At 52.7% G+C, this 22,012-nt stretch overlaps 1 protein-coding gene across 3 annotated transcripts; it reads right to left on the reverse strand.

Annotated features, from left to right (window-relative positions):
- Positions 1-22: 22 nt before the first annotated feature.
- WIPI1 (WD repeat domain, phosphoinositide interacting 1) lies at positions 23-21,356 on the reverse strand. Of its 3 annotated transcripts, XR_010073316.1 has the most exons (14): positions 21,211-21,356; positions 19,764-19,846; positions 18,097-18,266; positions 14,415-14,511; positions 10,605-10,702; positions 9,459-9,551; positions 9,179-9,249; positions 8,169-8,276; positions 7,616-7,780; positions 7,317-7,424; positions 5,760-5,881; positions 4,926-5,026; positions 1,534-4,553; positions 23-468 (listed from the first exon to the last, which is right to left on the reverse strand). XR_010073316.1 is itself a non-coding variant. In XM_063352319.1 (13 exons), exons 1-13 carry the CDS (start codon positions 21,279-21,281, stop codon positions 421-423), a joined length of 1,335 nt encoding a protein of 444 aa, XP_063208389.1. In that variant the 5' UTR covers positions 21,282-21,356; the 3' UTR covers positions 23-420. The 3 variants fall into 3 exon arrangements, 2 of the variants coding, with proteins under 2 accessions (XP_063208389.1, XP_063208390.1); XM_063352319.1 differs by lacking the exon at positions 1,534-4,553; XM_063352320.1 differs by having other exon boundaries at positions 23-4,553.
- Positions 21,357-22,012: the final 656 nt, after the last annotated feature.

Raw genomic sequence — 22,012 nt, forward strand, 5'->3', positions numbered from 1 at the left:
CCTGGGTAAAATAGTATGTATATACTGTACAAAGACATAAGTTTAATATATCTTCCTATAAGTACATTTATACACATAAAACAGCATAAATTAGAAACGGGGACAAACGGGTATATAAAATTCTGGTTACATACAAATCTGCTTAAATTAGCATTTACATTGTGGTTCTAACGTATAGTTTGTTAAATATAGCGATGTGCATACAGTACATTGACACCCCACCCGGACACGAATTAAAACAGGGGGCTAGCGGGGCCCGGTATTCACTTAAACATACCGTAGGAAAAAGCAGTGGCCCACCTTGGATTTTTTTTTTTTTTTTTTCCTCATCTTGGGGACTCACAAATCTGTTCTTCGAAATTCCTGGCTTTTCCAAAGCACTTCCCAGCAGCTGTCCTAAGCGCGGATGTTTGCTTCTCATCATGACCTCTTCGCTTTGCCCGGCTGACCTCCACGGCACAAGATTATCTACCAAAATCAAAACAGAACGGCCTTACTTTTCCCAGCAACAGGGTGTGTTTCAAGTTGGTTTTACGCACATGGGAGAAGGGGGAGGGATGTCCCGCAGTGTTTTACTTTCCATTCAAAGGCAGATTTGTGAGCGCTTTATTTATTTACTTTCCCCCTCCCCAAATTTACAGTCCTGGGAACAGGAACCATCTGGCTGGGTGATAAGGCTGCCTTGCCTCTCGCTGGCATTGGGCTGAGCACCGCCACGCTGGCAGGAGTTCGATTACTGGGGGTGAGGTCCGTTTGCCTCACCAAGTCCTCCCAAAAAGTTCAGCTCCTGGCATGGCGGGAGGGGAAAGGTGTGTGCCGTGCGTCACCGCGTCTCTCCGGGGTCTCCAGATGGAGCCCACAGTTAAAGACGTGTCCGACTGCCTTAGGGGAGGGGAAGCCTAGCCCGAGTACCAGGAAAACCTTGGTGTGAAAGAGGAAAGCAGGCGCAGAGAAGAACAGGCAGCAGCGAGGACCCTGAACCACGTCACGTCAGCTGCTCATGCCACGGGACGAGGCTGGAGACCCGGGGTAAGATGAGCACCTGCTTCTGGACGGGGCTTGGCCAGAGCTGCTGCAGCACCCGGGGCGGGTGCCTCTGCGGACACCAACCACGAGCCAAGGGACACGTCTCCCCGTTACCAGCTCCAGCCTCGCCAGGCGGGACCTGCGTCTCCCAGCGGTGCAGGTGCGATCCCCACGGCCCCAGCTGGTGTGTGCCAGCTCCTCCTCCTGGGATCTGTCTCTCCATGGCCTTCAGGACCATGAAACCTGCCTGGTTTTGAGGCGCAAGCGTTGGCACTGGATTGCACGTTTCCCTCAGATAATGTGCTGATAAACTGGGCTTAATCCTGAACGCCCCAGCTGCCCGTCTGAGCTACCAGGGCAGGAGCTGCCATGAGGAAGAAGAGGCCTGTCAGGTTCTGACAAACTTGCTCATCCCCCATGAAACAGGATTACTAGTAAAGCTTCACTGCAAAATCTATGGCCTTTCCTTTGCTAACAGCCAGCTGTTAAAAAGAAAAAATCACTTACAATCATTAGTGTCGCATATTCGCGCAACAGAACGAGCGAAACGCCAGCCAGCAAACAGCGAGGAGGAACTTGGGCAAATACCGGTCTGGCGGAGCCGAAGATGCATCTGCAGCCTGGCTGCTTGGATTGAGGTCCGTGGTTTGGAGCAGCAGGGATGCGTGCGGACCCCAGGCTGGGGCACTGATTTCTTCCCCCTGCCAGGGTGGGGACGTCGTGCTGTCGAGGGCGGCCGTGGTGCTCCTGCCCGTCTTTCCAGGGAGCAGGCAGGAGCGGGGGCTGCTGACGGCTGCTGCTCACTGCCTGGGGGGGTTTATTCCCCGCTGTGCATCCCATAACGAACCCTGCAGGCAGGAGCCACGGGCACGCACGGGCAGCAGCATCCTTCGGCAGCACAGGCAGGCTGCCCAAACAGTTTTGGAGGTAGCCAAAAATCGATGTGAAAGAGATGCTTCTAAAGACTATCTGCGTATCAGCGATGGGAAGCTGTCTGAAGAGCTGACCGCTGTATGCAATCTATCCTAGCTTAATGAAATGGCTCTCCCGACAGTCTTCACACCGGCTCTGGTCTCCAAGCTGACAAGCTTCAGTGTGCAGCCAAATGCAGGACGGATCACGTGTGCCTGGAAAAGCACCGAGCAATCTGCTGGAAGAAATCACCTGAAGCCCAGAAGCTTTAAGAAGATCCCCTGGTTGCATTCCCCAGGTCCACATGGGCCATCTTGCTTGCTGGAGCCTGTAGGATTTCTTTTGTCAAACCTCACAGCACTACCCAAAAGCTGTCCTGACCATGCCTTGGTGGGGAGAGCCACCACAGCGGCTCCTGGAAGTGAAGCTGGGCAAGCAGTGCCCTGCCTGGCCCGAAGCACACACCCCCCAACAGCTCCCAACACCACTGGAAACCTCACCGACACCGAGAAACCCGGAGAAGGGTGGCAGCCGCTCGGGCAGGTCACCAGAAAACAGCCATAATCGCTGCAACCATCTGCAGGCAGAGCTGGATTTGCTCTTCCCATCCCGCAAAGCACCACGCAGAGCAGCGTCCTCTCCAGCGCGGCACCTTCTCCTCACCCGAGGCTGTAGCCTGCTCTCCATCTCAGTAACGCCCGAGTCCTTTCTGCCTAAGAGCAACAGCGGCCCTGAAAGCGCTTAATCCACCCCATCAATGCAAGCAAGAGACGGAATTGAACTTGTTTAACCTCTTGCCGCAGGATCCCTCAGCGGTCCCGGCACCATCAGTAGCAACATCCACATTGACTCTTGTCGAGGCCACTTTTTATGAGCACTTCTTGGGCTTCTCTTCTCTGATCCGTCCCTCCTTCTGGTTAATGAAGAGGCAGTTTTCCACAATCAGCCACAGATTTTACGTTAGACTGAAGCTGCTTTTCCTCGCTCTTAACAGCTGAGCCTCTGAAGTCTTGCTTGAGGTCAGGGGAAGGCAAGATGTTTCAAAATGGAGAGGAACTGCTGGGTCTGAGCACTGCTGTTTCTCCAAAAGTATGTCTAAGTTCAAAGCCATGCTCGTGGTGTGGGCTGCGGGTGAATATTCCATTTTGTCACAAGTTTTGAGGTTTTTAAATGTCTTTTTGTTGCACACTGGAAAACAAACAAAACCCTTCCCATGTTTCTGCAAAGCAGAAATTGTCAAAACATTTTTGTTGGATAAGGTCAGGTTTTTCTCCCCTTCCTTCTCCGCACAGAAGTGACCGACGCCTGAAACCCCCCTTGACGCGTCATTGAGACCGAACATCTCAGCACTGAGCAAACAGCGCAGTTCAGTGAAATTCAGAGCATCAAAACACCCCGACCGACTCTCCGTACGCACTGCCGCAGCGGGAGCCAGCGCCGCACTAACCAGCAGAACCAGATGCAAACCACGTTCCCATCAGCAACGGAGGGGCAAAGCCCGGGCCCCGGCTGCAGAGACTTTCTCTGGAAGCTCCAATCGCTAAGCCACCGTATCAGGGAGTATTTTTGGAAAGCGCCTTCCCTCCCACACCACCTCCTCCCTAACATTACACATGTAAGTTAGTCTGTCAGGTTAATTACAGCACAGGATTTTGACAGATCAAAGTTCATTTAATAAAGCGCCTGCTGTTGCACAGCAGGGGTTTGGGGCTGCTTTTACAGGGCACGGTCCCAGCAGGAAGGCTCATTCAGGAGCAGCGGGATTCCTGCTCGCTGGCATTTGCTTGTCCCCAAACCACATGTTCGAGAGCAGGTTCAGCAGAAGGAAGCAAAGGATTTCTCTCTGGCCCTGCTGCTCCCTGCGGGGGCCTGGGCCACCGGCTTCTCCGTGGCCACGCGGCTTTGACCAGAGGAGGGACATTTTAAATATCCTTCCTGGGTAATGGAGCAGGAGAACTAGAAAACTCTTGTTCTCAGTTTGCAGCAGGTCGTGTTACAGGTGACAGAAGAGAGCTGGTCTGAGGTTTATGCCACTTGAGTTGGGTTTCGGCAGTGCTGTTTCAAAGCTAGTCACCTTTTATCTAAATAACGCTCTGCATCAGTTAATAGGGAAGTGCCTCGCAGAGGTCAGCCTCAGCACATGGAACAAATCCTGGAATCCCGATAAAGTTTTTACTTCCTCCTTCTCTGGCAAAACTCCAACAGCAGGATATGTAAAAATGGAGTAAGGGATTAAAAAATCTGCCAAGTCTACAACTTGAAATCTATTACAATATTCTGCTGTATTAGTGCATTACTATTAGGAAGACACCGCTGATTACAACCAGACCACAGCACGGTACCAACATCTGTCCATTTAGGGGTCAGATACTTAACAAATGTAACAGGAAAAGGAGCCGAGAGACACTGCCCGGCTTACGTTAGACTTCAAAAAGCCAGTATCTTCTTCCAACAGTAACTGAGAAAGTGCCATATAAAAATCATAAAACGGTTTAAAACTCTGTTATGCCTTTCATCTTTGTACTTGGAAAAGGAGTTTTCCGTTATCTTGGAAATGAAGAGACTGGTGAGGTTCAGGTATGGCCCGGTTGCATTCCGCAAGCTAATACAACTGCCTGTAAATGCAACAGGGAGTATTAAGTTTTTATTTCTAAATGATGGTATTGTTCAAATTAAAGCTATTCCTGGTAATACTAGAAATCTGTGCAAGGCACAAAGGTTAGATCTGGATCCGAACATCACTTCATTCAACAAGTTTGTGCAGACCCATCTCTAATTATTAGGTTTGACCATCTTTGCCTCATTCCCAGCTGCCATTTAGCGGGGGTGTAATTTCCCTGGCACTGTCCCTATAACTTAATTAGTTATTTCAGGCTTCACAGTGAACTGGGACAAGGTGGGGGCAAGAGTATCTCTTCTGTAAGAGGTTAATACTTTCTTCTTAGCATGAGGGCCGAATGGCAGTTTTAGGGGTCCCGAATGCTCACAGGAGGAAACTCATTCTCGTCGTCGAGACACACTGGTCCGGTTGCAAACTCATGCTCTGGGATAACCTCTCCTCGCAGGGCACCGCCGTCCTCCGAATAACCTGACAAGTGAAAATACAAAACATTATGGATAAATGGATGGAAGGAGGCTGGAAACAAACAGCAGAGATACTATTTTACCACCTTTTTAGCACAGAGCTGCTTTCTCTGGCTTTTTGGCAGAGCTCCGGGGGACTGCAGAAGAGAAAGGTATCTCCATTGACACGACAGAATAGGGAATGGGCTACATGGCTAGCTCCTGTGGCAGAGGCTTTGCTCCTCCCGCCATGAATGTAAGCACCAGTTTCAGAATAAGATCCACATCTTCAGACTTGGGAATATACTAAGATAGTCACCCAGTCTTCCCCTGCAAGAATTTAGTGCTAGCTTCCTTAGGGTAAGGTGTAACAGGCTCGGGAGAATCTGTAGCGATCTTGCTACAAAACCAGTGAGATCTGACTTCTGCACCCAGTTTCAACTCCTGGAAACCAGCCTGGCAGCAGCTGCTGTCTGACAAACTGTGGAGCTCGGATGCGGTTACTGTGGGTGAGCCCGTTTGTGGTGCAGCTCTGCACAAGGAGGAGCAGCACTGGCAAGGGCGCCCGGGAAGCAGAGCAGAAGCCTGGCCTGGTTTTGGGGCAGGGGATGAAGCGTGTGAGCTCCAGGGAGTCCTGCTGCCCCCATCTGCGTTGCACAAGCGGGGATTCTGGTTGAACCCTCGGAAGCTGGGAGACTCCGCTGTGCCCCAGGTGGCTTTCTTGCTTCTGCCTGAGGAGGGGCAGACGCGATGCTTACCTGGCATGGTCGAAGTTGAAGGCACTGTACTTTGTCTGGCTACAGTTGCTGCATAAGATTGAGGTAATGGAGGCCGAAGGTCATTTTCTTTGTTCTCCTCCATCTTTCCTGAGCCAAGCAGACTAATTGTACAGGAGCAAGAGAGGGGAGAAGAGTTAGTTCTGATCCCAACCATTCCTCCCCCGGCACTGGCTAAGACAAGCACATGTGTAGTGTCTTATCCCCGCAGGTGTTCAAGACCAGGCTGGATGAGGCTTTGAGCAACCTGGTCTAGTGGGAGGTGTCCCTGCCGAGGGCAGGGGGGTGGAACTAGGTGATCTTTAAGGTCCCTCCCAACCCGAACCATTCTGTGATTCTATGATTCTATGCATCCACGTCTCCTTGAAGCACATCACCCGTCCGCATCACCGCATCCAGGCACTGCCTGCAGCCCTAGCAGCGCTGCAGAGGAGGAGAGCATTGTGCTCTACAAGTAAAGCGGGGGGGGAAGCAGAAGATAGGGAAAGCACTATTTCGGCTAGAGGACAATGCTGGCATGAGAACAGAAGGGAACAGATTGACCACAAAAGCTTTAGGTTACAAAAGCAAACAGTGTTTCTAATCACAGAGGGGGCTCCAAAGGGCTTCCAACAGGAGTGGACTAGATGGGAAAAGCAGCCCTGGCTAGTTTAGGATGGAGTTTGAGCAGAGATATAGTATGATGTAACGTAACTCATGACCCAAGGGCCCTCTTCAGTCCTCTGACGCTAAGAGGAACCCACATACGAAGCTGGCCCGCCGGCTCTGGAGGGCTGCTGTGGGCCGGGCGCGGGCGCGCGCGGTGTCGGAGGGCGGCCGGAGCACGCTGGACAGCGCAGCTTTCAAGTGCCCTTGTTTTTGTGGCTTTTCAAAAAAAAAAAAAAAAACCAACAACAAAACTGCTGGCATTTTCCTGGCTGTCAGCCACCTCCTGGCTTCGAGCACATGTTACATCGCACCCCACCCCAAAGGCTTCACATCTGGAGCCAAGTAGCCCAGATCTGTGTGTGTGTGTGTGGCGGGGGGGGTGGTTACGTGCTTAATCAAATTTGCACACAAACTGAACAGCATCACGGAAGACTCTGCTTTGGCAGCGCATGCCTGCAGGCGTGCATCTGTGTGGGTTTTTATTTACAGAAACTCCCAGTGTCACGCCACGCCATCCTACCCCCAAAATCAGCTCTCCAGCACCTACTCATCCCTGGAGAAGGTGCTCTGCTCTCTGGCCACCACGGTGGTCAGTGCTCTGCTGCTGGAGGCACCTCCTAAGGCACAGCCTGCCCACCTCTGCTCTGTAAGCTGAGATGTCCCACAACTGCCTAGGGACTGGAGATGTCTCTGGTTTCTTCTGCAAGAAGCCCCATGTCCCTGCCTGCTGACATGGTTCCCACCCACGTCTGTCAGATCAGGCGGCTCAAATCACAAAGTCAGTTCTAATGTTCTTGCTCCTACAGCTCCGTTTTGTGCTTTCAGGTGAAACTTCCCTTAATTTTTTAAAAGATCAGCCTCTGTATCAGATGTGTCTGGAGGCATAGTTACCTGTGTTTCTTAATTAAGACACACTCCCCTCCATCTTGCGGGTCCAAGTTATAGATATAGAGATGTCCATCTGACGTAGTCACCAACAGTCGAGGCAGCTTCTGAATCCTGATGAGAAAAGCAGAAGCATCGTGAGTCCAAACAGATCTGCGCTGGCACACAGATGCAGCACGCACCCGCACTGCGTGCTCTGCAGGCACGGCTGCAAGATAAGGGGCCGCAGTGGGGGTGTTCTGTGGAGATAGTTGTGTCTGCTTACAGGATGGCGTGGCAGAGGGGACACAGATGTCAATACATACGTGGAAAGGGCGCAGATGTTCCTTTGTCCGGAGATGTTCAGGCGGACAGTGGCAAAGGCTCGATCCTGGTTCATCATGCCCGATACCTGAGCAGGGAGGTAGTTGGTAGCAGCCTGGAACATCTTTCCCATGTAACCACTCCAGGTTGGAGGCTCTTCTGGCCGGCTGAGGGGGTCACAAAGCAGCTTCAGTGGGAATACCGCAATCAGCCGTGGCAAAACAGATCAGGAACAGCCAAAATGATCCTGATCTCAGATACGCAAAGGCTTTCTTTGGAGCACCTGCACTCATTGCACAGCAGCCTAGCTGGATACAGGGGACGGTGGCAGCTAATAAACCCAGAGAAGGCCTGGAAAGGCTGACAGCAGGGATGCAGTGTGTAGCTTTTCCAAGGAGTGAATCCCGCAGGACACAAAGCCAAAGAGATGGTTTGCAGCTGGTATAGCTCATGAAGAGTATGTGGTGAGGAAATGGAAGCCAGCTGCATAAAGGCAGACGTCTGAAGCAGAGACACCCGTGGGGCAGGCAGGTTAACCCACGCTAAACCCCTCACCTGTCAGTGAGATGCTCCAGTTTAAAGATGTGCACGGTCTCCGTGTTGCTGGAAGCACAGAGGAACTGGGAATCCATGCTGAACACGAGAGAGCTGATGTTCACATACCTAAGGCCAAGCAAACACAGGACTGGTCACTTCATGGCGTACTGTTCAAGGGGAACTGCTAAGTTTTGCTCACAGAGACCCACGTACATGGAGGAGCACCCTGCCTTGCTGCCGCCGAGCCTGCAGGCTGACTGCCGAGCATTTCCCTCATCCCTTTGCTCAGCACAGCTGGGGGTATCCTCCAGTTAGTGACTAACAGCCGGAGGGGTGGAAATGTCCTTGCTCGCAGAGCTGTCTGTGGAGTGAACATCTGTGCTGGCCTCACTACAGCAGCTAAAACTTCTGGTACTGCAAAGGCCAGGGAGGACATGCAAAGCTCTGCGTAGCTGCATCCATGCGGCATTTCCTGCACAGGCCGGCAGGGCCAGGTGCCTCAGTCACGGCAGTTTGTGTACTTGCAGAAGTAGGTGTAAAATCACAGGCAGGTCAGGGATGGGGAAGAAGGAAAAGTCAGGGAAAGAGCTACTGAAAACATTTGAGGGAGCCTGCAGAAGAGCAGCAACAGCCGATCCCTGCCATCGAGACTTGGGCTCTGTGGAAATCACTTCGTAGCTTCAAAACACCTCCTTTGAGAGGGTAAGAGTTGGGCTAATAACTTTGGGGACTTCATTATTTCAAGTAAGAAACAAGAAAGGACAGAGTAAATGGAGAGAATCTACCTCTGTTCTCTGCAATCACCCTGTTCTGCGACACACTGAATGGAATCACTAAACTTGCCGGAGGCAGCTGGGCGCAGCGTGGCTGTCTGGCACAATGACATTTCTATCTGATACGCTCGCTCTTGTTTTCTTTCTGCAAAAGATGCCACAGCCACCAGGATCTGACGTTGCTCTGTCCCTGTGTTTATGTTTCTGCTCCGGGAGCCCTCTGTGTATTTGTCACCGACAGAAGAATGAACTGACCTTTTCATCCCTCGCCGGAATTCATAGAGCTTTTGCCCACCAGGAATGGAAAATACACGAATGACTGTGCCCTGCAAAAAATGCAAATGGAAAGATCATGCAGGAGCAAGGCAAAGTCAGAGTCCTTTCAGTGCCCCTCCTCTGTTGGCTGTGCTTAAGAACAGGCAGTTTGAGGTCCTCTCTCCATGCTCCAGGCAGCCGAGCTGGCTGGGACCCCCCTGCCAGCCGCGGGCAGAGAGCATGGGCAGCAGGGAGGGTGCTCGCAGCAGCGCTCACTCACTTTTTCGGAAGCACTTGCCAACTTCGAGCCGGTGGAGTTGAAGGCAAGAGCAGCCAGAGGCCCGTCATGGGCAGGAATCGTGCAGGCTGTTTTCTGTAGGGCAGAAGGTAATGTGAGTGCAAAGAGACACGTTGCTCCTCGAACTGCGTAAGGGCAGGGTGTTCCCTGCCTCGCACCCTATCCAGGCCTGCCGATATGGACTCAAGGGATCATATCGCACTTATGGTACCCCTTCAACATCCTCAGCATTTCTTATCTTTGCCCTGCCTTGAGCTCACTCTCCACCTACTATGGCCACTGTGATTACAGAAAGCTCATTTCAGGGGCAGAGGTCCTCAGCTCCCCACCTCTCCAGGCCGTGGGATGGACTGCACCGTCTCTGAAGCCTGGCATCTCTTTGAGCAGACAGAGCTGGCCTCCCTGCAATTCGCTCGGCTGTACAGCAAATCCTGCTGCAGCGACACCACCCTGATGCCTGCAGGGAGCCCAGGCCCTTGCTAGTACCTCTCACAGCAGCAGCGTGTTTTCCCCTTGTGCTCTGCTCCTCCCCTGTGCAGATCCTCGGCTCCCGCTGCACGTACAGAGCGACAGCCTTATGTAATCCAAAGCCCTGGCATAAACAGCAGATAATCATGACCCTGCTTCCAGCCAGGGACAGATTTCCTGATCGGGCTTTGGACTCCTCACCCTCTCCGTGACTTTGGGTCCGGCATCCCTTCCAGCCCGCGGCACGGCAAAGCAGCTGCTCCAGGTCCTGCGCTGCGCCCGGAGCAGCTCCAGCCCTCCCTGAGCCACCCTGGTCACATAAATCCCATGGGATATGCTGCCGAAGCCCCTACAGGAACGCCCTATAGGAAGCCCTGTGCCAGCCTGGCAGCGTCCCTCGGGCTGTAGGGTAAAGGGTCACGTTTTCCTCAATATCCCATACTGGAAGATGGATGCCCTGATGTCAAGAAGGCTATCATCTGCTTTGCATGGCATCCAAGCAAGGGGGACGGGGAACGTGCCTGCCCCGGGCAATTCCCTCGCAGTCTAGCTCGGTGGAGTGTTATTTATTCATCCTTCCCAAAGGCCCTGTTGGCTTTGCTGTGGTTCTGTTTGTTTTCAGTCCCTGCCGGTATCCAAATGGGCGAGCTTCACACTTACCAAAGTATTTCCGTCGTAAAGTGCGATCTCTCCGCTGGTCGCACTGCCGGGATAAGCCAAGTAGGAGTTGGCGTGGTTGATCGAAAGAGCACACAGACCTGGCAAGGCAAGAAGGACAGAGCTGAGGTTGTTTGCTGGTGGAGGACGAAAAGCAGAAACGCAGCCAGGGACACCGCAGGGGGTTCAGGCTCATTTTGGGGCAGTGGCCGGCACCAGGCGCACGCCGGCTGTGTGCTGGCAATGGCTCGGCCATGGGGACACCTGCTGGTACGGGACAGTACGGCTCCCTTCTCCCAGCCACCATCCTCCCCAAACCCTGCTCGGTAGGAGCCCAGGTCCTGCTTTTCAGCACACGCTTGGCTTCTCCTCCTTAATCATCTCCTTTGAGAAGGCAAGAATAGGTGTGTGAAACACAGCAAGGGACATCTTGGGCTCAGGGCTAACAAGGACTCCTGTCCGGGCACATCTGGGCACCTCCAGATGTGCGCAGGGTGTAGGTGCTGGGTCAGAAGCTCAGAGGAGCAGTGCAGTGTGGACACAGCCCCCGTATGAACCTGGCATGTGAAGGCTGGCACGGCAAGGCAACAGCTGTGGAGCTGGGCAGCGCCGTTTCCTTTTTCTCTGAATGGAAAAGGGAAGCAGAGAAAGACAAAGGAAATGCCACAGTGCAGGGAGTTTCCGGCTTGAACCTAGCTAAATTTTAACCACAGGAGGAATTCTTCCCCATAATAGCCATCTGTTTTTATGCCAACATGAGCATTTGAGCAGGAATTACGTGATGAGACAGGGATGGATGGATGTTTTCATCCGCCTGTCCCCCAGGTGACCTCGGAAAAGAGCATCTCTTCCTGCCTCTCATTTCTGCCGCTGGCTGAGGACCCATTCCGGTGAATCCTGTCACATACAGAAATGGGTCTCAGTTGCCTCCTGCACAACGTCTGCGTGCTCACAGTCCTCCCAAATCCAGCTCAAGGCTTCAGCATGACCTGAGCTTCCTGGCCCCTGCCGGGGAGTCCCAGCTAGTCTCCCACGGGGAGGAAGCCGCGGGGTTAAAGGCTGCCGAGGATGCTGCCAGACTCCCCAAACAGGACGCCCGCACGCGTGCACGTATATGCACGGATGTGCGCACACATGCCATGCAACCCGTCGTGTCAGGACACGGCCCTGGCCCAGGCCCAGCAGCGGGGAAGGATCGGCTGAAGCTCTCATTTTAGGTCATTGTTTATAACTAAACAAAGAGACCGCAGCGGAGCCAGGAGCTGCAGGATCGGCCAGGGGCCCCAGGGGTCCACTCCCTATCAATCAGAGGCATTTACATCGTGCCAGCGACGGCACGCACCGCACCAGGGAGAAGAGGCACAGCAGCAGCAAAGTGCAGGCAATCAGAAGACCTAAAGAGGGAGGGATGGAAGGAAGGCAGCGACAGCCCAGAGATTTTGATTGTGATGAGCAAGGGTGTCTTTTCAGGACGGTCTCCCCCCCAGCCCAGGCAGCACGGGGGGATCAGCGAAGCCCTTTCTCTAAGTGGAGGATCTAGAGAATGCTGGAGCTAAACAAAGCAAGCTCTGAGCGGCTGGGGTGAGTCACCCGCTCCCTCTGCTCTGCGCCTGGCTGGGAGAGGCGGATGGGAAACCAGGCCAGGGGAAAACACAGATGTGAGTGTACTGGGCTGACCTCAGGGACGCACAAAGAACTAGGATCACAAGGGAGACGGGCAGCCTTTGAAGATGCTCCTCTGCTCTTGGCAGCCCCACAGCCCTGAGGAGGGTGGGTGCGTGCAGTGGCGGGCTCAGGAGGGAGGAGGCAGGCTGGTGCTGCTCAGGATGGCACCTCTGGGAACGTCACATCGCAGGTGGCTTCCTCAAGCAGCATGGGAAAAAGCTACTGCATCTGAGAAGCCTGGCCTTGCCCTCAAGCCAGCAGGTCCAGGCAGATCTGGGGCTTGGGGAAGCCACGTGAGGTGGTTTCCAAAGCTGCAGTCATCCCCGAGATGTGCCCTTGTGGCACAGGCGTCAGCGCGAGCACTGCAGCCTCCTCAGTGCAAATCCTGCCCCTGACACGAGCCACATGAAAAACAACATGGTTGAGCATACGTGAAAAACAACAGGCTCGCCCACCGTGGGCATCTTCCTCTCCTGCATGGAAGAGGATGGACTGGGAGCCAGGTCCTAGCTGGGAACAGCCAGGGATCTCACTGCGACTGGCTGGTGGGTGTGCCGCAAATCCCAGTCCTCGTCGTGCTGGTGTTACCGTGCCCATGGTGCCCACTTTGCAGTGTGATCCTACACCCCATCACCACAGATCCCCGCTCTGAAAAGGGTTGTCTAAAGAGCGGTGAGGCTGGACTGCCTCGACCTCCTGGACATGCTGTCCTCGAGGTCACGCTTGGGACCAAAGCAGATGGTTCAGGGACAAAGGGAGCACGCGTGGCACAGCGCTTGTCACTCGGCTCATTTCAACGACAGCTGCTGTGATAAAGGGGTTTTAAAAAATTAAGCCCGTATGAAGTCCTGTGATCTGCAGCAGCCTAGTCCTGTCCCGGTGAGCGCTGATTGCTGTTGCTCTTAAACCGTGACATGATCATTCAGCCCCGCTGCAGAACAGCTTCAGGCCTGGGTCTCCCTGCCCTTCCTGTCGCTGCTGGGCTTTCTCGGGAAGGTTTTAAACTTTAATTATATTTGCAGTATTTAGTATGTTTAATCCACATGGAGGGGCCATCTGTTGAGACCTGAAGTAGGTCAGGGGAGCCACCAGAAAAGCATCCCTTGAAAGCCCAGAAGGCAGGCGTGAGCACATCAGCAACTTCCCGATTAACCACCCGTGAAACGATGCTGCAGCCTGCGACCGACCGGGATATCACAGCAACACACGGCAGCGCTGCCGCAGGCGCTCGGCCAAGTTTCCCTATCCGCGGCTAAAAATAGCTCCTCTCCGATGAGCAGGAAAGCTGGATTCACCCTACGCTGCACAGAGAGGATCTGTTCTGCAGCCACCTGCCCTGCCCTGCCCCTTGGGTTTGCAGCGTATATGGAATAATATCAGGTGGCAGCCTGAGCTCCTGGGAACTCCCTGGCAGGGAATTAGTGCTGTGCCTGGCTGCGTTTTCTGCCCCGGGTGATCTTCACAGCGCTAATCACTTTGGGAGCTGACCCCAAACCCATAAGTAATCACAGGAGCTTTCTACCTTAGCGGAGCAGTGCATGTCCACGGCCAAAAGAGAACCTGGGTTAACCGCAGGTCTGCAGGGAGTGCCGAGCTCCGCAGCACAGCGTGACGCCGCAGAGCTGACTCATGCCGGCAGCACGGGGAAGCGGGGCTCCTTTGTCCGGAAAGCAAAAACACCGCCGGACTCTCTGACGCAGGGCACGGTGAAGGAAGGGCAGGGAGCCCCGGAGGGAGAGTCTCAAGCTGTCCTATATGGGGAGGGAAACTTGCGGTCCTGAGCTGTCTTACAGCTTTCCGCTTGTGAAAGAGAATAAAGGCACACTGCGGGAAACTGGGAGCTGCACAGACATCCCCCACAAGGACAGGAAGGGACCGAACCTGGGGGTGAAATCAAACCACGCTGACCTTTTCTGCTCTCCTGTGATGAATTTGCTTGGGACAGATCATGGTTTTGCTCAGGACAGAGCAGGGTTTCTGCTCTCCCAAGCACAACTGAGTGACTCCATGCATTTCTGGGTCCCCAGTGTTAAATTAGGATACACAAGCCACAGGCTGGTTTAAATTCTAACATGAGTGTTGTGTTGTGGCTTTACAAAGCTCCTGCAGAGCTGATCTCTCCCTTTCACACAGTTCTCCCATGCTTACCTGTTGTATTTGGAGGCGTATCCAGAATAGTCTTCAAAAGCTTCATGTCCTTAATGTTATGGATGTAAATTGACTCCTCCAGGCAAACAACCAGCCTCTGCAAGGACACAAGGGACATGCACAGAACCTCGCCAGCGTGGGCACGGTGCCTCTGTCTGCTGCTCCCACAGCTCGCACACCCAAATCTTCACTGGCAGAAAAACTCAACAGGAATTTCACACGCACTGAAATGTAACAGGAACATGATCTCTTCTGCTTCTCCATCCCCTCTCACTGGACAACCTTTGGTTTTGTATGACTCTGCTTTTGAGAGCTGCCTGCACCGGGTCTTGCTTTAGAAAGCAGCTAAAATGTCATGACTGCTTCTCTGCTACTCTGCTACGACCTGATCTTCCACATCCCCAGACCCCGTCAGGGCTATAACCTAGCCATGGCGCCTTGATTGCCATCCATTCCTACCCTAACTTTTCCTTGCAGTTCTTTTCATAGCAAATTACTTTTTGATCATGAAGACCAGGCAGCAGAAAGGCTGCCAATCCTGCTTGTCAGTATACCTACAGATGGGAGTACGTGCCTCTTGCCCTGACTTTTTCCCTGATTTGGGAGCGAATATTTAGGTGATGGGCCTCCTACTGCTGCTAACCCTAAAGCATCTGTTCAGCCAATTAATGTTTCTTTTACCGTTCTGCATCAGCAGGCAAGACTCTGCTTTACGTGGCCTGAGTTGTGCAGCAGAATCGCTTAAAAACTGGGCAGAGAAACATTTGTTCAGGGACAGTGACAGCAGTTAGTGTTTCACACCAAGCATTTACACCATCTTGGCAGATGGGCAGGGCATTTCCAAGTTCATGTGCTTGTACCGCTTCTGCTGACCTCGTCAGGAACACCCACCTACCCACCCAGCCAAGAGGCAGGTGCTAAGAGAGGAGCTGCCAAGTGATGGGGAGGAAAGGCAGAAAGGAAAAAGGAAGCCCTAACGCTGTAACCGTAGCACTGGGCCACCATCTCCATGACCACTCAGCTCTGCGTCTCCGCTTGGTCCAGATCTCTGTGTGTTACCACGGAGGCATTTTGCAGAGAGGCTTTTTTTGGGACCAAGCTTTGGATCCGGCTGAAGGGTTGTGCTTTCTAAGTCCAGCGAGTGCACAGTTCCACCTACGTTAGTGCCAAATGTTCGGAAGGACTGAAAACCTCCCAATAAAAATGTAAGGCCAGACTCCATCCAGGCTCCTGAAGTTGGAGCACCCGAACCCATGTACAGGAAGCCTCCACCTCTTTAGAAATGAGGCCACTGATTTAGTATCTAAATGTGGAGCTTAGTCACTAACTTAAAACACCCACATTAGAAAATCTTTGCCTTGCTCCACCATTACTCTCGGATCAAACTCTTTCCCACTTCTATTCCTGCTAACCACAGCATCTGGGGCTGTGTCAGAGCCATTCTGCATTTCCAGGAAGACTTTGCCATTTCTACAGTAACAGCCATCAACTTGCTAGCAGAGACCGTCAGAGTAATATTTATACAGCTGATTTCGGCAAAGCCACCATGTGTTTTCCCAGAACTGCAAAACGCGCTGCTATTGATGTACAGGTGAAGGGAGGTTTCCAGATGACGGCAAAGCAACAGCCAGAGCTGCAGCAAGAGATGTTGGCACTGACAGGGACGAAATCCAGGAAAGTGACGGGGTTTGGAGGTGAACAGGCGAAGGAGGCCTGGACAAGCTCAGTAGGGGTTGGAAGGGGCTGGTTCTCTGCCTCCTGCCCTCCATGCAGCCCTGTAGCCCATGCTAACGTCAGTGCAAACCCCGCTGAGACGAGCAACGGGTTTTATCCTCACTGTGCATGCAGACGGAGCCTGACAGAAGGTGCCTGGTGTTGTGATGGCTACACAGGATCCAAGGCACTGCGTCTTGTACAAAATGTCACTGTTCACCAGGATTTTTCTCTAGTATTTCAGTTTGACCTGAATCAGGTTAGATAACTGAGTTGTGTGTCGAGGACTTAAATGTGCTGGGTACGGACACAGCCAGGGAAGAGTATCAAACCTCTCCAAAGGGCTCAGCAGGGTTTCAGTGGTGAATGAAAACCCAGGGAGGCTGCAGGAGAGCTCCTCATCAGTCCCACAGCACAGCCTTATTCCCCGCTTTGAGACAAATCATGATCTACTTTAACACACTTGAGAGTCATGATGGAGCTTGGAACAAAGAATTCCCATGGATCAACAACAACGGAGGGACTGGCTCGGTTACACAACAAGGACTTTTTCAGAGAGAGATCAAATCGAAACACGCACCATTTGTTTGAGACCTGTTGCTGTTTTATTTGCCACCATTTTCCTGTGTTAATGCCTTGTATGGGATTTGTCCTTCTATGGACTTTTAACGAAGTAAAGCGTTCATACAGAAGTCCAGGCAAGGGGTTCAAGTGTCACAGCATGTGCGGAACCTGATGCCAGCAGTTTACATGGTGAACATAGATTGAAACAGTGATTTCTGTCTACCCAACTATCTGTAGCATCTTCAAACCTCTCCACACTTGTCTGTGTTACGGCTGGAGGATAAGCTCAGCCCAGGATTTGAACCCAAGCTCATAAAGCAGACGAGGAACGCGGCTGCAAAGCTGGGCCTATGCATCACCTTCAGGCAATCTCCAGAGCAGCACGTGGGGAAAAGCCTGAACTTATTTTATTCTCACACTAATCTCCTAGAGCTGCTAAGCAGAACCTCCCAGTTTATTTTTACACATATACATCTATCTCCAATTCAAAGGAAGTCCTTATTTTGCCAGCTCCATTGTAAGTTTAAGTGAAAAAAATCAATTTAGGACAGATTTAATTGTAGTACAGGAACTTCTGGTCAAACACAGCTTTACTGGAAACTCAACCCAGAGTTTCCTTATGGCAGAGCCTTACTGCAGGACTCTCTGTTGCTAACTGAGGAGAGGCTGATTATATACAATTACACAGACTGCTTATTTCTTCATTGTAAAATGTCCTCTGCTTCTTAAGGCATATACTTTGAAAATAATTATGGACAAAAAGAAAAGATGATTTAAAATCCTCCAAAAGGGCCCAGGGCTGCATGAGGCTGTGTCAGTTCAGAGAATAAATAACACTCTAAAAGCCTTCTTCTAAGCGGTCTGAATGTTTTCTATACCTTTAAAAATAAAACAAAGCTGCTAGCAGTACTTGAGAAGCAGTCTTTCACCTCATCCACGGAGTTCAAGTTACTCCTGGGTTTTGTTACCAACTTTGAAGGTCTCATTTGCAACCAAGATGGCAGAGGTGGGCCTGAACTCAGGATGTGGAATCCAAGGGAGGGAGAAAGATGAAAAGGTGTTTTTTTGGCAGAGCTGCATGCTGAATAGGCAAGAAGGCAGACAACAAAAAGCCTTTGTGTCACTGCTACGAAAACAAGGACTTAGCTTCATTTTACTGAAGCAAACAGTTGTGGCAGATGATACCCGCAGCAATCCTGCTCCTCTCTCAGAGGTCACCAAGCCTGAGGTGGAGCTGGCAGGAGATGATCGGTATCTGCCCCTCCAGTCCCAATTCACAGTCTCCATGCAGACCTGCCCAGGCTACCGCCGCTCTACTAGGCAGTAGCATCCCAACTGGAAAGTCAATACCAGCAAAGAGACAGAGTAGGACAATTCCGGCTAACCCCTTTCCCCAGCCTCTTACCTGACGATTCAGCCGGATGGACAGTATGTTACTGGAATAGCTGTAGTTGCAGATCTCTGTCCCTTTCTTGAAGTGGTAGACATTCATTTGCTGTGGCTTGGCATGACTGACCACAACCACAAGGCTGCTGGAGAACAGACGCTCCACGATGTAAACATCTGGGATTTCATCTGGGCACAGAAGGAAAGCAAGACAGAGTCTTTAGCTTGGCTTATGGTTGGTTTGAGCGCAGCAACAAGGAAGACTCTAAGAGGGAATCAGGTCGGAATGCTCAGTGCTAAGGTGTTCAACATCTGCTTTTGCTAAAAATTTCTCATACCTGGCACAAAACATTTAGGTCAGAGCAGGAAGGGATTAATGAACCTTGCCCTGAAGGCAGAATTTAAGCCAGCCCCCTTTGACAGTGCTGTTGTGCCTCTCCTGGGCAGGGCCCTCCAGCTGAAGCTAATCCTTGGGAAGAGGATATAAAAAGGAGGAGCTCCTCAAGCTTGGTTGGGTGTTTTTTTGGAGGGGGTGAATAAGCTAGGACTTGTTGAGGTAAGGAGCAAGCTGTGTGTAACTGTTTATTCTGCAGCATGTCTGGCTTCTCCCAGCCTCCTTGGGGAAGGATGACATGTTTAAACTCCCCCTGTTGCTGGGGTTGTGGTCTCTAGAGAGCTCCAGTGTGGCTGTGGTGAATAGTAGTGTGGTATGTCTTGCAGAGACCATGTTTGGAATGATTCTTCTTGTGTTGAGAAGGCACCATTACAGTGGTCTTGCTGGACCTGTACCTAAATCATCGGGCACACTTCTAGTCGGAGGTACAAGGACTGCTCCACAGCTCATGTCTCAGTCCATCACCTTGACCATGTCATCAGCAGGGACCTGCTTCCCTTTGGCCTGACTCTGGGGGCAATCTAAACTCCTAAGTACTTTTAAATATAAGTGTAAGTCTATGGCTTGCTGCTGCATAGCAACTTAGTTACCCTGTGAGGCAAAGAGGAAAGGAGTCTGCACATTGTTCCAGACAATGCAGCCATGTCTGTTGCTGAGGGTCCTTCTATAGCCAGTGGAGAGAGAGTAGTGTATCCCAGCTGTGAAGTGTATCTCTAGTGCATCTCAGCTGAAATACTTCTGGCTGTGGCCTGAACCAGACTAGAGTACACACTCCATGAGGCCTGACTTGTTTCGGGCTGTTAAGTGCACTGCATGCTGCTCTGAGCACAGCTAATAACTGAAAGCCTGCTGTGAATGACCTTCTTACATGGAAAACCTGTTAAAAACATATTGCTTGTAAATGCCACATTGGACTAAAAGCCTGCAAGCTATCCAGCATCTGTGCTGGGAGTCTGCAGACTCCTGTCCATGTATCTGAAACATGCCAGTGGTAAACTACCTCTGAATGTTGTTTTGCAGGATAAACTGCTGCTGACAGACTGACAGCAGTGAAAAAGAACCTGGACTCTAAGCTTGTGGGAGTCCTTCAACTTTGTTAATGTAGCACTGACTGTTCAGAAGCTTCTCCAAGGCTGTAGCTCACTCTTACGGCTGCTGTGCACAGGGCAATAACCAGAGCTGTTCCTCTCCTGATATGGGTACAGCAGAAACAGATGCCATCTCTGCAACAGCAGTGAGCAGGATCACCCCCTCGAGGCAGATATTCCACTGCAGCGAAACAGGAGACTTACTGCTTTCGTGGACCTGGTCCAGTTGCTCCACAGAACTTAAGGAGAAAAGCCTGTATCCAGTTGTGGTTCCAATTGCCAGGGAGCTGCAGAGACAAGACAAAAACCTGCTAGTTCAGCTCTTAAGGCCTCCAGGTGACAGCAAGAGTCTCTACAGATAGCGAAAATGTGCAGTTCCTGGTACAGTGATCTGTGAAGGCACAACTTCGGTTTCCACTCTCAACCTAAAGCATATAAAGTAACAAACTCAAGAATATGGCTTTCCATCTGAGGCTATTGCAGCCTACAGAAGGCAAGTATCCCTGTGGGAGAGCAAACTGTCATCCATTTAGATGTTCCCGTGGCTGCTGGAGGAACGAACAGGCATATCTCTACCTAGGAGGCTGCAGACAGGACCCTTGGGACATAAAAAGGGGGCTGTTTCCTAAGCTGATCCACCCACGTTGACACACTGACTTGTGAGGGCTGTGGAAGCTTTACTCTAGCTGCTAATGGCAGCAAGTCATGCCAAGAGCTGGCTCTGCTCAGTTCCAGATATAGTAAGCAGCAACATCTAGGTCTTAAATCAGCAGCCAGCCCGAATACCAACACACAGCATTTGTGCTGGTGGCGGTGGCCAGCAGGTTCACGTCAGCAGCACATCGCCACCCATCAAAGCGCTCTTTGTTTAGACACAGCAAATGCAAAGCAGTGCTGCAAAGGTAACGATATTTCCAGGTGTGAGGCTGGTATCTGTGATTCTTATCTTGTTCCCCGTGATCTGGGGTGATCTTGGCTCTGGGCTACGACTGCCGGACACTGTGTGTGGCTTCAGGATGTTTGTTGGAAACCCGCTTGGAAATGGTTCTTAAATGATTGGCTTTGAAGCAGGTAAACCACAGGTTGGAAACGGTGTAAGGGTGAGAGGCTCCAAGGAAACCCTCTGTTGCCTTGAGGCGGCGGTGGTGGGGCTGTACGGGAGCACGGGCTCCTCACCCAGAGCCTGCTCAGAGCCCTGGGCAACTCTGCCATCTACGAAGTGGCCACAGCACAGGCCGGCTGACACAGCCCTCACAGCCAGCCACGTCTCTGACCACCCAAAAATGCTGCCCAAACTGCCGGGGAGGTAAAAACGGGTGATTCCTCTTGAATTTGCTGCCCCAGAGACCTAACCTGGGGCTATGCGCGGGTGTCTACCGAGAGCCAGCTGCCCCCCGAGCAGGGCCTTGTGGGGCCGGGGATCCCACGGCGCCGGGCCGCGGCGGGGAGGGGGGGGGGGGAGTTGGGGGGAGAACCTCGCCCAGGGCCTCACGGAGCCAGATCCGTGGCGGAGGCGGGGGGGGTCGCCCCTGTAGGTCCAGCTCCGCTCCGGGCCCTCATGCCCGGTGGGGGCCGTGAGGCCCGGCCGCCGCCGCGCTGCTATCGCCCTCCCCGCCACCGCCCGCATCCCCGCGGCTCCCGCCCCGCTTACGTGCAGTCCTGGTTGTAGGAGAAGCAGCTGAGCGCCGCCGGCCCCCCCGGGGCCTCGGCCGCGGCCTCCATGGAGCGGGCGCGGCGGCTCGGCCCGCTCCGGCCCCCGCGGCGGCGGCGCCTCCCCCGCGCCGGGCCCGGCCCCGGCCCGCTCCGTCGCGGCCAGGGGCGGTGCCGCCTGCCATTGGCCCGCGCCCCGCCGGAGGGCCCACCCCGCCTGCAGATGGATTGGCGGATCGACCTATCGGCGAGGGGCAGACGGGATGGCCCCGCCTCCCAGTGTAGCGGAGCCGGCTGCTATTGGCTGGCGGCGGGGAACAGCTGTGCGTGGCCACGTGGTGATGTTGTGGTTGCATCAGACGCTCCCGGGCAGATGTTGCGGGGGGGGGGGGGCACATCTGGGGGCTCCTCGCTGGCCACAGCGGCTTCAGCGGCGTCACGAAGCTGGGGATGACGCCGCGGCCTCGCTGACCGGCAAACAGGCCAGCCCTCCCTCCGCCTCCTTGGCTAAATAGAGCCTTGAAGAGTTCAGTTTTTCTCTCTTTTTACAAAATTTAGACTCTAAATTTACGCTCTGAACTTACATTCTACTGCACTTGTGCACAGAACAGCTTTCTTCATGTGATTAATGTCACTGCTACCTTGTGTGTGCCCCAGTGGGGGAGAAAATACAAAGAAAAAGCAACCCCAGAGCCAGTCGCGAAATGACAAATGTTCTAGAAGTCGGTGCAACGACAGTAACGGTGCGCAGAAACGCGGGGGCCGAGCTGCAAACCCCCTCATTAGATGAGTAATCCTCATGT

The sequence above is a fragment of the Chroicocephalus ridibundus genome, chromosome 14 (genome assembly GCF_963924245.1).
Source record: "Chroicocephalus ridibundus chromosome 14, bChrRid1.1, whole genome shotgun sequence".
Classification (NCBI taxonomy): Eukaryota; Metazoa; Chordata; class Aves; order Charadriiformes; family Laridae; genus Chroicocephalus; species Chroicocephalus ridibundus.